The sequence below is a fragment of the Camellia sinensis genome, chromosome 3, assembly GCF_055761805.1.
Source record: "Camellia sinensis isolate YWXY chromosome 3, ASM5576180v1, whole genome shotgun sequence".
In the NCBI taxonomy this organism is placed as follows: domain Eukaryota; kingdom Viridiplantae; phylum Streptophyta; class Magnoliopsida; order Ericales; family Theaceae; genus Camellia; species Camellia sinensis.
The window spans coordinates 218998949-219015867 of NC_138963.1; the positions used below are offsets into that span (position 1 = coordinate 218998949).

General features: G+C 39.1%; 1 protein-coding gene across 1 annotated transcript; it reads left to right on the forward strand.

Annotated features, from left to right (window-relative positions):
• The first annotated feature begins 2114 nt into the window (after positions 1 to 2114).
• Positions 2115 to 4996, forward strand: LOC114278542 (uncharacterized). The gene is made up of 5 exons (XM_028220610.2): positions 2115 to 2421; positions 2523 to 2634; positions 3449 to 3522; positions 3604 to 4002; positions 4679 to 4996. The coding sequence occupies exons 1-5, from the start codon at positions 2203 to 2205 to the stop codon at positions 4796 to 4798; spliced, it is 924 nt and encodes a 307-aa protein (XP_028076411.2). The 5' UTR covers positions 2115 to 2202; the 3' UTR covers positions 4799 to 4996.
• The last annotated feature ends 11923 nt before the right edge of the window (positions 4997 to 16919 follow it).

The following is a 16919-nucleotide window of genomic DNA, read 5'->3' on the forward strand; positions in this document are numbered from 1 at the left end:
CAGCCATGAGGAAAAGGCTATCTCAGAGTCACCAACCAGGCCATCCTTATTATATCCATGCTTCTCTGATTCGGTTTCCATACTCTTGAGCGTGTCAGCCGCCAATGAGTGTGCAAAAGAAAAGAAAGAAAAAAAAAAAAAAACTGTGCACGAGAAAGAAAAGAAAAAAAAATGTGCAAAAGAAAGAAAAGAAAAAGTGTGTGAAAAAAAAAAAAAGAAGAAGAAGAAGAAAAGATTCATTGATTGAGGGGGAGCCTCCGCCTTTACTCACTAAATACCCTTGATTCCTAGTGGTTTGACTTTCCGTAGTTGCGCTTAGATTCTTTTGCCAGAGGTTCAACTTTCAGATCACTACTAGGATTGAATCTAGTGTTTGTCGAACTCCAAGAGTCACACACACACTCTTATCATGGGATTTATGCTTTTCTCATAATGCATCACTTTCTTTCATGAGGATTATTCTATAGACTATGCACATTGTGTTTTCAAGTAATTGTGTTTCTTAGATAATCTTGTATGTTCTAAGGTACAAATCTGAGATTTCTTGCTTGCTCCACCATATTATTTTTTGTCTTTTTCTTCTTGTTCACTGTTTTCAGTGTTTGTGGTTGTTTTTAGTGAAGAAGAGTTTGGTTTATCATTACAAAAGTTTGTTGGCATGAACACTTTGTTTTGTTTGGTAAGGGAGATTGGCTTTAGTTATTTTGTATGTTGCTATGCACTGTTTGCTTATTATTTCTTTCTTGCATACTCCTGATGTTTACATCATCATATCATTTCTTGTGTGGTTTATGATATGGCTTTAGTTGATTGCGTTTCCTTTGTCAATTCGTGACAAAAAAAAGGGAGTATGCGTCTTAGTTTTCAGGTTTTCATGCTACATGTTCTTAAAGTTTTCAGGTTTTCATATTACATGTTCTTAAAATCTCCAAGTCGCATCTATTCATGTTTTCCATCTCATGCTTCAAATGTTTCAAGATAATCTAGCCATATGTTTATTGCTTTTTCATATACTCTTGTGAGATTAATAATTGTTTTGGAGATTGTGGCACTAATAGCTGTCTTGCAGATCTTGATCATGAGAAAGAAGTTTGTGTTTGTTGATTGTAATGGGTTGGGGTGATTAGGATTTTATTTGTTAGGTGTGTTTTGTCACGGCATTGCCAAAGGGGGAGATTGTTAGGTTTTATTATTGACAATCCTGTTTGACAATGATTTCTTTAAGAAGTTGATTTTCTTCCAAAACTAGTATTACTTTTGGATTTCTATAAGTAATTGGATTTTTTCCAAAACTATGATTACTTTTGGATTTTCTATAAATAGTTGGTTTTCTCCCAAAACTATTTAATTTCTCCAGATCTTCTTTTTGGTTCTTAAGGTTTATATATGGGGATATTTTGTTAGTTTTCTTTGATGTTTTATTGAGTATTCAACTCATGGTTTGAAGAGAGTACATCAAAGGTTTTGTTTGTTATACACAAGAGAGAGAGTTATTCTTCGGTGGATTCTGAAGAATTCGAGCCTGTAACTGCAGTGGATTCTGGAGTGGCTCATCGTAAAGACAATTCCGAGGTGAAGACGGGGTTAGAAGAGGCACATAGAGGTTGGTTCAATTAGGCGTGGATTCGCTAGGTAATTGAGAGTATACCTGTGTAATTCCTTTAAATTTTTTTAGTGGATTGTTTTGTTGCTGTTGCCTGTGGTTTTTTAATCACAGTTGGAGGTGTCCAATTGTGGCTTTTCCACGTTAAAATCGTTGTGTTGATTTATCTTGATTGTTCGATTGAGATTGTTATACACTGCTTAAAATTGTTATATAATCACAAATCAATATTTAGGAAATTTCTAAATTTTTCAGAATTACGCCACGAGACCAAGGTTTTGGGTCATTACTCTTACCCGTATATGATGGGTCTACAAAATTTCTCAGTGGGTAGTGAGGCCTCGTTTGGAAAGTGATCGGCTTAGTCAAAAAGTCAAAAAATTATTAAAAATCTAAAAAGTTAAAGATTTTTTTTTCTCTTTATTTTTTACACTTTTTTTTATAAAAAATTAAAAAATTATCCCAAATATTACATCACATTTTAACAAAAAAGTTACTTAAAAAACGCCTGTGACCAAACGATGCCCTTTTTTTTTTGAATTCAACGGTCACAATCGCCACTTCTCTTACCCTCCGAAAGATCTGAAACCCTAGTTTCCATGTACAGTTCTAACATGGGCGCTCTAAAAGGCTCCAATGTCTCTTCCGATCGTCGACAATGGCAGAAAGTTTTAAACGCTCTCACACACTTGTTACGAAGACAACAAATACAGATTGAGTCTCTCGCAAAAGAGAGACAATTTCTCGAAGATCGGATTAAATTGCAGTACGGTCGGTGGGTCTTTGATGCCAATCAATTGCAAGACCAAATCTCTCTGGTAACCCCTCAATATCTTCGGATTTTTAATGTTGGGTTTTTGTTATTTAGGGTTTCTTTGATTTTTGATTTAGTTTTAATTTTTTATTTCTTTTCATAAAGATGAATAGGGATTTTACAGGCGAAGAGATGAAATGTAATTTTGAGGCAGCGAAGTGGGATCTGATTGTGGGTCAGAAGCAGAGAGAAGCTTTTATCTACAAAACTAAGTTGGGTTAGTTCTTTCTTCTTGTTAATAAGTTTATTCGAGTTAACCCTTAATTCCCGTTTGATATGTGAGAGAGTTGTGATGAAAGAACTGGAAAATTCGGGATTAAGTGTTGATAATTTGGAAAATTTTGAAGTTTAAAAACTTGAATTTGTATGCTTATGTATGTGCCTAGTAATTGTCACAGAGCAAGCTATACCACAAATTTGTAGCTTCTATCTTCTACTAAATTTCAACTTTGGTCTCATCCTAATGGCTGTGGAAGGGGATAGAGCAGGTTGTGTTTGAATTATGGATTTAGGTAGACCTTTTGAAAGGAGAAGGAAAGGTGAGAGAAATGTGAATGTAATATAAGCTAAATTTTTTCTCCATTTTCCTCACCTTTTTCTTTCCATTTCCAAACCCATACCCGAATCTATGATCCAAATACAACCTAAAGCTTATAAAGGTTTGGTGTCCCGAATCTATGATCCAAATACAACCTGAAGCTTATAAAGGTTTGGTGTTCGTGAGGACATGAATTCAAGGGCATTGAGGGCCCACCTCATGTTCTTAGCATTGGATACTGAGTAGGGAACAGGTAGTGTTGTTTGAGTTCTTTTCACATTTTCTTTTTCCTCGCTTGAAGGCTTTCCTGATCTCACCAGGAAATCTTGATGTTGCTAGTTTTGTCATTTATGATGCTAGAATGAACGGATTATATGATTTCTGCTGGGATTGAGTGCTACGAGATAGTTGTTATGTGGGCTTAATATTTGGTTTTTTTTTTCTTCTTCTTCTTTTTGTTGTACATTGAACTATCTTTTTGCGACAAATGCAGATAATGCAGCCAGTGAATTGGCAGATTTTAGAGCATGGTTTGGCCACCTCTCTCATAACTGCTGTGAGACAAAAGTATGTACCATTTCATCATGTCAGTGTATTTTGTGAATTTCCTTTTTTGAAAAGAGTTCTCAGTTGTCAATGCATTTGCAGAATGATTCCAAGATGTTGGCTCTATTGTCAGAGAGGAACTTTGTTTGGAACCAGTATAAAAAGAGGGAGAGTGACCTTACCAATCGGTTGAAGATTAAAAGTACTGAAGTTGAACATGCAAATGAGAAAATACAGGAACTTCTCACTACTATGGAGCAATTAAAGTCATCAAATGTTGAGAAGGATATTTCGATACTAAAATTGAAAACTGACATGGCTGAGCTTGAAGCAGCCTCAACAAAAAAGAGTGACGAAATTTCTAGACTTTCCAACAAACTGGAATTGTTAAGAAAGGCTGGAAGCAATTCTGATGGAACAGAGGGGGACAAGAACAGAGGCACTGATTCAAGGAATACCATTTCGAAAAAAGAATCACATCCTTCACAAGTACTTCAAAAGGTAATTGAGACATATCCATTGTGTAGCTTCAATTAATTAGTTCTCTTGCATTGTAGGTGATTTTAGCCCATCAGTGATAGTATGGTCGTTTTCTTTTTTTAATTTATGTGATGATTTTCTGCTTATACTATTTAAATCATCATTTTTCTCCTTTTTATTCAAACATTCTGCAGAACTTTTTCGTCCAGAAAATTCACAGAATAATGATTGATTTATTTTTGTTAGATTGTTGTTTGTTGATTTTTTAAAATTTATTTTTTCCATCGGGGGGATGTGCAGTATCTTGGATCATTATATCATGTGGAAGTAACAGAGTTAGGTCTGAGATTTGAACATTACTTTGAAAACAAGAGTATGGAGCAGTGTCACTCTTTAAAATTCAATAAGTACCCACTGATTGAGTTGCGTAGCGTTACTTTAGTCATGGAATGCACATTATAAACGGTTTACCCCATCCAACAGATCCTAGTTCTAGAGCATGACAGAAGGTGTCAATTGAAAATCAAAGCCAAACCAGTCTACATTCTTTTCTTTGGTTAATGGCATAATATATATATATATATATATACTGATGTTATTTCTAGTATAAGCAAGAAAGAATATGAATAGGCACCTGTCGATGCATTATGTTATGGTTACACTGGCTTATTAAAATTAAAATTTTGATCTTCTATAGGGATGCAGGAGTTCAAAGAGAAAATCAGTTGACACCATTCTCATTTCGGAGACTCCAAAATTGTTCAAGTCCACGTTCAAGGTTCCAAAATTGAAAAACTCGTCTCCTTGTGTGATTTGACATCTCTATCCATTGTTTTCTACCTACTATTTAATTGGGCAGCTATAGATGTGTATATTTAGTTGAGTTTCAAGACCGGTTGATTCTATTCTTCTTCATTTTGTGTTATTTATGTTGTTGATTAAGATTAGGAATCAATCTTTTTTAATGTACTCTATGTTGGTCAGAAAAGGCTGTTTGTTATTTTGGATCTGCTTACTTCTTGGCTTTTGATTCAGACTTGTCTAAAAAAATTGAAGAATTCATCTCCTTGTGAAAAATAATGAATGTTTTCATATGATTCACAAAAAAATGCAATGGAAGACTCGGATTAAACCTAATATGGAGGGATCCGCATTCAGAATAATCCTTCGTTTATTGCTACACTTTATGTGATCATTTTGTTGTTTAATTATGTGCTCTTAGCATTGGTGATCATTTTGTAGATTTTGAAACGCTAGATTTTCAATCCTCATTTTATGGTATATTGATGCTCTTTCTCAAACCCTAGATTTTCAGTCCTCTTTCTCTTTCTCATTGCAATTGAGATAGAGAAGGGGCTGGAGAAGGTGGGAGTAGGGTTGGCGGTTGCAAGTTTGGGTAGAAGACGGGTGTCATTAAGGGAAGGGAGTTAAGAAAGAAAAGAGGAAGAGAGAGAAAAGAGGACGAGAGAGAGGTTGGGGTGTTGTTAGAAGACGGTAGTTATTTTTTGACTTCCCACCCTCATTGTATTATTTTTTCTTTTCTACTTATTTGAAGTTATTTCACCACCTTCTCATTTTCTTCATATTTCCCTATATATGTATATTAAGGTCCCTGTTTTAATTATGTTGCCTTTAGGGCAACTCCAATGTTACTATTCATTTTTTACTAACTAAAGTAGTAAAATGTATGCTCTTTATTTTACTTAACTAATTTTTCATTTTTGTGCTCCAACGATATTCTTTATTTTACATATTTATCCACAAACTAGATTAAAGAAACTCGTGATGCTCTCAAAATGTAGCTAGCATGCAAGCAGGCCCGGTTTTGAGGGCAAGCCCATAAAGCAGCCACTTTGAGCCTCTCAAAAAGGCTGAAAATAGGGCCCCAAAAAAATATATAGTCTTACACTTGTCTATTTAAAAAAGGCCCAACTTAAAATTATAGCTCAAAGTAGTAAATGAATAAAAAGTCCAATCTAAGCTAAATGAATGAAAGGCCCAATTTAAAATATAAATTCATAAAAAAGGTCCACTTAAAATACAAAACCCAAATTAAATTAAAATGTCTAAAAAACTTTAGGCCTAATCCAATTTTTTTTAAAACTTAAAAGCGAAAATAATTTGAGGCCTAACAATCTATTATTGTTGTTCGTTATTCCTTTGGTGCGTTGCCTCTTTCGGCCAACAACTTTTGACTCTCCACTGTCCATTCCCGGCATTCGCCGGCAGCTGCCCTTCTTACCACCAGAGCGAACACTAAAAGCCCCATATTGAGTGTTCGCTTTGAGTTCCAAAAAAATTCAGAACTAACATTGCATGCAAGAATTTTGTTAAAATAATTATCGTACTAACTCGTTGAAGTAAATAAAATAATATGAAATTAATTATAATAACTAACAAACCTATTTTAAAGAGCCTCTTAAAAATGCATTTACAACAATATTGTAATTTTTTATGTAATAAAATTAAGTTCTCTCTACAAAAAATGTAAATAAATAAATAAATAGATGTGACCGTGCTCAGGCGTGTGCGTTTTTGTGAAATGCTGATTTCCTATTATTTTTCCTCCCCCGCATTTCCTTGCCACTGCAGGCGCACTTTACTCCACTTATCTATGCAAGTAGAAAAAAAAGGTAAGGAGTGTGTTAATTAAAGTATTAACATTAGTTATGATATTATTATTAATTTTATTTATTATATAAATTATATATTTTATAATTATAATAAAAAATTTATATAGGAAAAAAAATATTTATAGTGAAATGTTAGTGATATTTTTAAAATTATAAAAATAATGATAGATTGTATTTTAATTAAAAATGAAATAACTAAAAGAAGTTATATTATTCTATATATAATTTGTATAAAATTCTATCAGAAAAATTACCCAAAAAAAAAAAAAAAAACTCAGGGTCTGAACCATATAACAAAATAAACTTTTAATTTTTAATTTTATCAATTTAAACTCTAAACTTTTGATTTATTTTCAATCTAAACTATATGTCTGTTTTTATTAAACAAAACAGACGAAAAAAATTATATTTAGTCATTAAACTTAATGTAAGTGTATAGAAAATATCTAAAATATAATTTTCATCGAATTTAATAATAATAAATATATATTTTTTTATTTATTTTACTTAACAAAAATAGGTAAATTGTTTAGATAGAAAGCAAATCAAAAATTTATGGTTTAAATTGACAAAATTAAAATTTAGAATTTATTTTGTTACAAGGTTCAAACTCTAAGTTTTTTTTATTTGTAATATTCCCAATTCTATTTGTATATTATTACTCTCAAATAAAAATTGGAGATTATTACATTATGTTTGATTAGGATGCAATAAAAAAATTTAACACTGGTTGATTCTATTCTTCTTCATTTTGTGTTATTTATATTGTCAATTAAGCTTAGGAATCATTTTTTTAATGTACTCTATGTTGGTCACTAAAGGCTATTTGTGGTTTTGGATCTGCTTACTTCTTGGCTTCTGATTCAGACTTTTCTAAAATTGAAGAATTCATCTCCTTGTGAACAATAATGAATGTTTTTCATATGATTCACAAAACAATGCAATGAAAGACTGGGATCAAACCTGTTAGAATAGTAGAGAGAGAGAATAATATGAATTGTATTGAATAATGTGTATTGAATATATTCTATACAATAAAATGCATGTATATATAGGCTAAGAAAGAGTATCCTATTAGAAACCTAATTATGAGAAAGAGTATCCTACTAGAAACCTAACTATGGCTATTCCTAAATATATCTAGGAAATCAATACCTAGTATATTTAGGAATACCACATATACATTAACATCCCCCCTCAAACTCAAGAAGGATAAACATCTTGAGTTTGGAGAGAGAAATTAAAACATGAAATAAAACTAAATAAAATAAAAAACAAATAGATTGCAAAGTCTGAACGGGAGTGCAATGGCACTTGAGATATATCAGAGGCCGGAGCTAATGCTGAGAGACAGTTTAAGGTCATGCCGGACCGTTCTAGGAGCTGTCCGGAACTAATGCCGGGACAGTTTAAGGTCATGTTGGACCATTATAGAAGCTAATCGGAATCAATGTCGGGACAGTTTAAAGAAGTCATGTCGGACCGATGTAGGAGCTAACCGGAATCAATGTCGAGACAGTTTAAAGGGATCATGTCGGACCGATGTAGAGAATTGGATATTGAACCAACAGGCATGGCACACACATAACTAATGACGTGGTGTTGAACGATGATGATAATAGATAACTGAGTGCGCCAGGGGGCGACTTGGATTGTGCACCAAAGGAGGCCGCTTGGGTTGTGCATCAAGGAGACGGCTTAGAGAGTGTGCCAAAAAGAGGCGGCTTAGGTGGTGCGCTAAGGGACGACTTGGGTGGTGCGCCAAAAGAGGCGTCTTAAGTTGTGTACCATAGGGGACGGCTTAGGTGGTTTGCATGGTGTATAACCATATTCACAATGATATAGGAATAATACCCCCTCTCAAACTCAAATAGGTTTGAAGATAGAAACTAATTTGAGGTTGAAGCAGAGGAAAAGATAGAGTAGAGGAAAGAAGGAAAAAAAAATGTATTACGAGTAAAAAAAAATAAAAATATGATAGAGATATTTGGGGTAGAAATAAATCATCGGATAGAGGAAGAGATCACCATGAAGCGATACTGAAAGGAAAACATGACAGCGGAATAGGTTAAGGTCCAGCGGGTGACCAAGGCGAGGCTGCCGCCCGCCGGTGAAGCAAAAATACTAGGTTCTTAACTTAGCTCTGATACCATGTTAGAATAGTAGAGAGAGAGAAAATAATATGAATTGTATTGAATAATGTGTATTGAATGTATTCTATACAATAAAAGGCCTGTATATATAGGCTGAGAAAGAGTATCCTATTAAAAACCTAATTATGAGAAAGAGTATCTTACTAGAAACCTAACTATGGCTATTCCTAAATATGTCTAAGAAATCAATACCTAGTATATTTAGGAATACCACATATACATTAACAAAACCTAATTATGGATGGATCCATATCCAAAATAATCCTTAGTTTATTATTGCATTTTATGTGGTCATTTTATAATTTATTATGTGTTCTTTGCATTAGTGATCATTTTGTAGATTTTCGAACTTTTATATTTTCAATCCTCATTTTATTGTATCTATGCTTTTTTTCAAGCCCTAGATTTTCAATCCTCTTTGTCTTTCTCGTTGCGATCTCTCTCAAGGAGGTGGTTGAGGTGGGAGAAGAGCCAGGGGCGTGCAGTTGAGGTGAAGGGGGTGGTAAGGGATCGTGGAGAAAGGGCCGGAGAAGGTGGGAGTAGCGTTGACAGTGACAAAGTTAGGTAGAAGAGGGGTGTCACTAAGGACCCGTTTGTTTTCAGAGGTAGAATAGAGGGAATTCATAGTGAGAGGATTAAGTAAAATCGTGTTTGTTTTTATGATAGTTGTTAGTGTAGGAATTGTTAAATTATTTTTATGTAAAATAATAAAACAAATAAAAATATAAAAAAAATAAAACATTAATGTTTAAAAAAAAATTCCCAATATGTAAAAAATAAAAAAAATTCTAATTCCCTCACTATTTTTCTAATATCACCTCTACCTCCTCCATCCCAATCCTCCCTCCAACATCCATCTTAATCTCCTTCATCCTAATCCCTTCTCCAACTCTACAAACAAACACAACACTAAATAACTCCACTTCTATCCTAATCTCCTCCCATCCATTACATCCCAAAATAAACGGGGTGTAAAGAAAAGGAGTCAAGATAGAAAAGAGGAATATAGAGAAGAGAGGAAGAGGGAGGTTGAAGGGTAAAAGTGTCGGCCTCTTTTGGGTACCAAGTTAAAAGTTATTTTTTGACTTTTAATCTACTTTTGGTTATAGCACCTCTCTATTTTTTTACACGTTTTTTTAAAAAAATTCAAAAAATTAACTTTCAACATACTTTTCAAAACAATATTTGTAATTATTATTTGACTTATGTGTGTTATATTTTCTTTTCTACTTATTTGCAGTTATTTCATCTCCTTCTCATTTTCTTGATATTTTCCTATAGATATATGTATTAAGGTCCCTATTTTAATTATGTTGTCTTTACAACAATATTATAGTTTTTAATATAATGAAATTAAGTAAGAAAATTATAATTCAGTGTAATTTTTAAAAAATAATTACAGATACGTAGAGTTTTTATATTTTTAATTATTAAAATTGATAAAAATTAGGGAGAATTACAAAAAAGTGATATTAATACAAAATAATTGTAATGTCATGGAATTACATTCAATTTATGCATTAAATTATAAAACTACGTTTTGTACTTTTATCACTTTGTAATTATTTTAAATTTATATCAGTTTTTTATAAATTTTATTTTAAATTGCTATTAATTTGTAATTATTTATTTATAATTACACTGATTTATAATTTTTTCAAATTAAATTCTCCTTACAAAAAAGTAAAAACAAATAAATACATGTGCGCGTGCTTAGGGGTCTGCGTTTGTGTGAAATGCTGATTTTCTATTATTTTTCCTCTAGCATTTCCTTGCCACTGCAGGCCCCACCCACTTTACCCCATTTATATATGTAATATGATATGTATATTATTATCACTTGTGACTTAACTATTTCAAGTTGGTGAAGTAGGAAGTATCATCTGTACAGGAGTGAAATATCTTTTGCTTTTTGTATTTTTTGGACTTTAAATTTCACGTGACGACGTCTAACTTGGCAACACAGAGAACGGTGAGCTGCCCGACGGTGGTGTGCTGGATAGACCCTCCGACAATCAAGTCAGATCACTTGAGGAAGAAGCAGGCTATTCGAGAGAAAGAGGGTGTTTCTGATAGCGCAAGTTGCTTACCTCTAACGTTCATCTTCCTCTCCCATTTCTAGGCTGGCCATGCAGCCTCAGGATTGTGCGCGCACTACCTCTGTTGTCCTTCCCTGGACAGGTGGCAGTGCTCGCCTCTCACCACCTCACGCGTGTGGAGGCCTAGTCCTCCAACCAGTACACGCAGAACCGCCCAACGGTATTGACGCGTGCTTGGAGCAGATGTCCTTTCCCTCACGCCATTAGCCCAGGTGGCTCACTTAACCGGAGTACCACGACCGGCCTAGCCCTTGTGGAGAGTTGCCACCACAAGCAGCACAACCAAGCTGTATCTCGCCAACCTATCCCTCGGGAAAGAAGCGAAAGTCTGATTCTCATGGCTGAGCTACTCTTGGTCGGTCCATCCTGGTTGATCGGCCGTGAGACATGCCGGCCTCCCCCCGTCCTACCTTCATTCTCGGTTATACGAAGTCCGTCCACCTCGGCCAACCGGTTAGAGGCATGCCGGTCCTCGCCCCGTAATCAGTCTAGCCCGGGCTACTCTTAGATCGGTTGATACACGTTACCGTGTGCCCTGTCAAACGTCTGGTCACAGCTCGGTCAGGCCTTCGATTATGCCTGGTTGGCCAACCTCTTCGGTCGTGCAAAACAGGCCGAAGGGCCGCGTCAGGATAGAAAACAGCTCGGCGCCGTGCGGTTTGCCACGACCCGTGTTACCATAGCTCGGCCGCATTAACCGGTGCAAGTTTCCCCTCTCAATTGCCCTTAATCCCAACCGAGCAAATCGTGATTGGGATTATCACCATGACCGAGCTAACGGTCATCGAGTTACTCCAGTACAGGCCGAGCATGATTGTCACCAGGTCCGTTGCCGAGCTATCCCATTTGGTCGGCCATTGCCTCAGTAGTCTTGTCAAGGGTGGTACAGCCGTACTGATAGCCGCACTCTCAGTGCCACATGGCCTCACGCCATTGGGCCGTACAACCCAGCTGTCTTCCACGCGCAGAATTCAAACGGCTGCCGCCGTTTGGGTTTTTCCCCCCTCTTTGAACATCACACGAAGGGTCACTATTGCCTCTTTACTGTTCATTTTCTCTTTCAAGCAAACCCTAGCCTCCAGGCTCCCCAATCGTCCATTCTAAGCCTCCATCTTCACATTCATCCATTATCGCTCCTGCAGAAGCCGTACCCAAGCTCGCGAGACCTACTTCGCTTCGCATCTGCTCCTGGTGAGTTCTCTATCTCTTCATTACATTTTCTATTTCCGTTTCCCGCACCTCCATACTTATTCTTCGTTTTTGTGCTTGTGTTCTTGCTTCGAAATGCTAGGCACCTACCAATACCTCCTCCATGGGGTAGTATTGGCACACCTTAGGGCAAACTGGAACTAGAGGGGTGAATGGGGCCTTCATGCCCCTGTTTCTCCTTAGTTTGAATGGATGGACCCTGTACTTAGGACGAACACTGGATAGAACCGAGCTAAATGCTCATTTAGATACGTAAATCAGACTTAACCGAGCTAAAATTTGTTCGAGGTCTCTACTTGGGGCCTTGACCGAGCTGAACACTCAATTAGATCCATAAATAAGACTGAACCGAGCTATAACTCGTTCGAGTTTTCTTCTTGGGCCTTTACCGAGCCAAAAATAGAGAATCAGAACTGAACTAGGAAGGCCAAATCGGCCAAGTTGTCTAGCCGAGTTAGGATCGAACCGGTCGAACACCCAAAAACCCTTCATCGAGCTAAAAAATCCACATTGAAGCCGTGCAATTTATGCCGTGCTAACCCTTGGACTTGTTTCTTAACAATGCAGAACAAACTAGGACCAACCAGGCCCGTCCAGAACCATCACTGGTAGAGCTCAAAGTCCAAGCAAATACACCAAAATTTTTCACCCAGATACAAATTAAATCACCGAATAAAACCGAGATAGATAGGGAAGTACTGATTCATGGTGAGCTCGCCTGGTGCGCTCGCCGAGTTTTGTAGGGAGTACAATATTCCAGACGATGTCATTTTAGAGCTGGCCAAGAAGGGAGATACCCCTTGGGGCGACCTAGACTGGTGCCCCTTCACGGTCGTGTCCATAATCGAAGGAGGACTTCACTTCCCAGTCCAACCCTTGATCTGCGAATTCTTGAGGTAAACAAGGCTTTGTCCAACCCAAGTATCGAACAACACATACAAGATAAATAGGAGGCTCGGTCTCAATCTTGGTATTGCTGAAATATTCCACCAGTATAGCCTTAGTAAAAATAAAGGTGGGCTTTGCTGGTATCTAAAAGTAAAGAAGGGCCGAGCAAAACTCATCGAGGGTAACCCGGACAAGGAGACCAATGATGACGACTTCTTGTGGGTGTCCGGTAATTACGAGGATACCGAGGCACCCATACCGGGCTGGTATATTAGGAAAGATTTTGGAAGTGCTGGTGAGTAGCTCGGCTAACCGCACTATTTTCTTTTTGCATAAGTCTCTCTGTGTGCCGGTCTAACACTCCTTTATTTGCATATTACAAGCACTTAGTGGAAGACTACCACCGGGCTAACCAGGAGGCCATAAGAGTTTTACTGCGCCATCCAGAAGAAGAAAGAGAGTCCGCAAAGCTGCTCGGCTTTGAACCGACCTACAACTACAAAGCGCCGCGCAAAAGCCGGGTTACCGACTTCCTCCGTGCTTCTTCCCCAGAACCTGACCTAAATCTTCCGCCGATCAGACTTGTTCATCTCACTGCCGAGCAAGAAATGGCGAAGATCCGGGCAATCAAGTCCCTGATCACCGGTGAGGAAAGCGAGTCCCAACCACCGGAAGCAACCGGGGGAACATTTTCCACACCAGCCGAGTAAAAGGAAAGGGCTGTGCTGGCTCTTGCCAGCGAACAACCAGCTAGCCGGTCGAAGAAGCGACCGAAGAAAGACCAGATAGGACAGCACCTCGTTGATGAGGACTCCACTAAACATGCCTCCCCCGAGCTGGGGGACCAGACCGAGCAACAACCAACCGGGCCTTCCAAGAGCCCAACCTCCCCCCCGGTCTGGGCGCCCGAGATCAAGTACAAGGGCCGGGCAGTCTCTTCGGCCGACTCAGTGTATGCGGACAAGGATTATTCCCTCGGTTTTAACATGACCAAAGGGCTAATCCTTCCTGCCGATGTGAAGAAGCACGACGAGCTATCCGACCTGAAGGTGCTTCGCTCGACAGCTAAGTCGATCGTGTTGGTAAGTTCTCCACTCCTTTCTTCAAGTTATTGCTCAGTTTTTGCTCGGTTTTCTGAATACTCACAATCTTTTATTTGTTTGCAGGCCACGCAAAAGAACTATCTTGCCCATGAGCGCATGATCGCCATGCGGCAGCGTCTGCGCGAGGCCATAGCTGAGAACAAGGCCCAAACGGCCGAGATAGCGATGCTGAAGGCCGCGCAGGAAGCAGTTGTGGCCGAGCGAGATAACCTGAGCCAGAAGGTTGACCGAGCTGAAGCGGACAAACAGCGGGCCGTAAAGTCGACGAAAGCCTGGTATCTCACCGAGCTGAGGAAACTGCGCGATGTCCATAAGAAGGAGAAAGATAAGGCGGTTAGCGACGCCGAAGACAGGGGTTATGCTCAAGGCGAAAAAACGTATGAACGGTAAGTGCAAGCGACCAAGGACATCTTTTTCCAGTGTGGTTGAAAAGCTGCCGTGGAGAAAGTTGGCCTTGGTCAAGATGCTGACATGTTCCTAAATCCGCCTGCGGCCTTCATACCGCACTATATGAAGGCCTATGCGAGCGCCGCACAGAAGAGGCTCATAGAGGAGGCCAAAAAGGAAGCTGTGGAAGAAGCCACCGCTGTGCAACAAACCGAGCAAACTTCTCCTGAAGCATCTCAAGATGCCGAAGATCAAGTAGCCGATCGGGAGGTTGTCGCGGTGGAGGGCGCTGATGATGAGTCGGACGAAGGCTTGCCCGAGCACACTGCGGAGGTTGCCGAGCAGACGGTTGACCTGGAATTGGATTGAAATGCCCCCTCCTATTTCCTGCTATGTTTTCGTTTCTTTGTTTAATGTAACCGGGCTAGGGCCCCACAATTGTAATGCAATTTCCTCAATCAATGAAATTTGAACTTTTTGCCCGCTGATCTTCTCTTTTTGTTCGGCTGCAACGTGCAAAATTTCTTAATTCAAACTTTAATGTACCACAACTGACAGGCCGGCTAGCCGCATAATATGCCAAGCTAAAATCAGAATTTCTTCAACTTAAATGTTCGCGGCTACTCTCAGCTAGGTTTTTTTTGAACGAACCCAAAAATTTTCATTCGGCCGAGCAAAAATTACCACTGCCGTTCTGGCTTTGACAACACTTCAAGTCTTGTATTTGGGCGGGCAAAAATTAGCTCGACCCTAAAGGAAGTTGGACAAATCACAGTTATTTCACTTCGGCCGAGCCAAACCAGCTCGGCCTTTAAATTGGACAAAACACCAATATTCCGACATGGAGTTGGATAGAACGCCAACATTTCCTTTCTCCGAGCGAAGTCAGCTCGGCCTCTTGTAAGTTGGACAAGGCACCAACCTAGCGCTTGGCCGAGCAAATTCTGCTCGGCTATTATTTGTTAGACAACACCAACATTTCGTTTTGGCTGAGCAGAATCAGTTCGGCCTTAACATTGGGCAAAACACCAATATTTCATTTAGGTTGGTCATGACGCCAACATCCCAATTGGGCGAGCAAAAAACCAGCTCGGCCCTTACGTGAATTGGTCCATACACCAATCATTTCGCTAGACAATAATACACCAACTATTGGTGCAATCCGTTTCTATACCGGCGAGAGAAAATCAATTCGGTCCCATTCAGGTTGGTCCCTTTGCCCCTGGCATCCACAGTGGCCTTGTATCCTTGCGGTGTCATTGTACAGAAAGATGTAATACAAAACAACAAGAGGGCTACTTTTCATTACAAAAAGTAGTGCTATCCTTACATCAAATGCCAAAAGACTAAAGGTCTAGAAAGCTAAGTAATAAAAGCAATTACATTTTAAAAGTAAAAGATCTTAAGGTTGGCTGCATTCCACGGTCTGGGGACAGCTTTGCCTTCTAAATCTTCCAGATGGTATGCCCCTTTGCCAGCGAGACCAATCACCTTGTATGGTCCTTCCCAATTTGCACCGAGCTTTCCTTCGCCAAAGACCACCGTGTTGCCCAGCACTTTTCTTAAGACCCAGTCCCTGATCTTGAACAACCTGGGGTGCACAGCCTTGTTGTATTTCTTGGAGAGTTCTTGTTGATAGGCCGCTATGTGGATAAGTGCTCGCTCTCTCCTTTCCTCGGCAAGGTCTAGCTCCAATGTCACGGCCTTATTGTTCAAATCTGGCTGGAAGCTTTCAGACCGAATGGTTGGCATGCCAATTTCCAGCGGGATAACGGCTTCCATGCCATAGGCCAAGGCAAACGGAGTCTCTCCGATCGACCGCCTTAGCGTGGTGCGGTACGTCCAAAGTACGTTAGGGAGTTCTTCAGCCCACTTCCCCTTGGCCTTCTCAAGCCGCTTCTTCAGCCCGTTCAGGATGGTCTTGTTTGAGGCCTCTGCTTGATTATTTGACTGAGGATAGGCCGGCGTTGAATTGTAGAATTCGATCTTCAGCTCTTCGCAAAATTCGGGAAAACGTTTCCCATCGAATTGAGCGCCATTATCCGAGATGAGGGCCTTAGGTATACCGAAACGAGTGATAACATTTTGCCAGACAAACTTCTTCACATCCTTTTCCTTTATGGTCGCCAGTGGCTCGGCCTCAACCCACTTGGTGAAGTAGTCAGTGGAAACGATAAAGAATTTACGATTGCCCGGTGCTGCTGGGAGTGGTCCCACAATATCCAACCCCTAAAGCGCGAACGGCCAAGGACTTGTAAGGGGGAGCAATTCTCTAGCTGGCTGGTGGATCTGGTGAGCGAACTTCTGACACTTTTCACACCTGCGAATGTATTTCTGTGCGTCTGCCTGCATGCACGACCACCAATAACCTTGGGAAATTGCTTGGTAAGCCAAAGATCTGCCCCCAGTATGGCTGCCGCAGATGCCTTCATGGATTTCATAGAGAAAAGCTTCCACCTTGGCTGG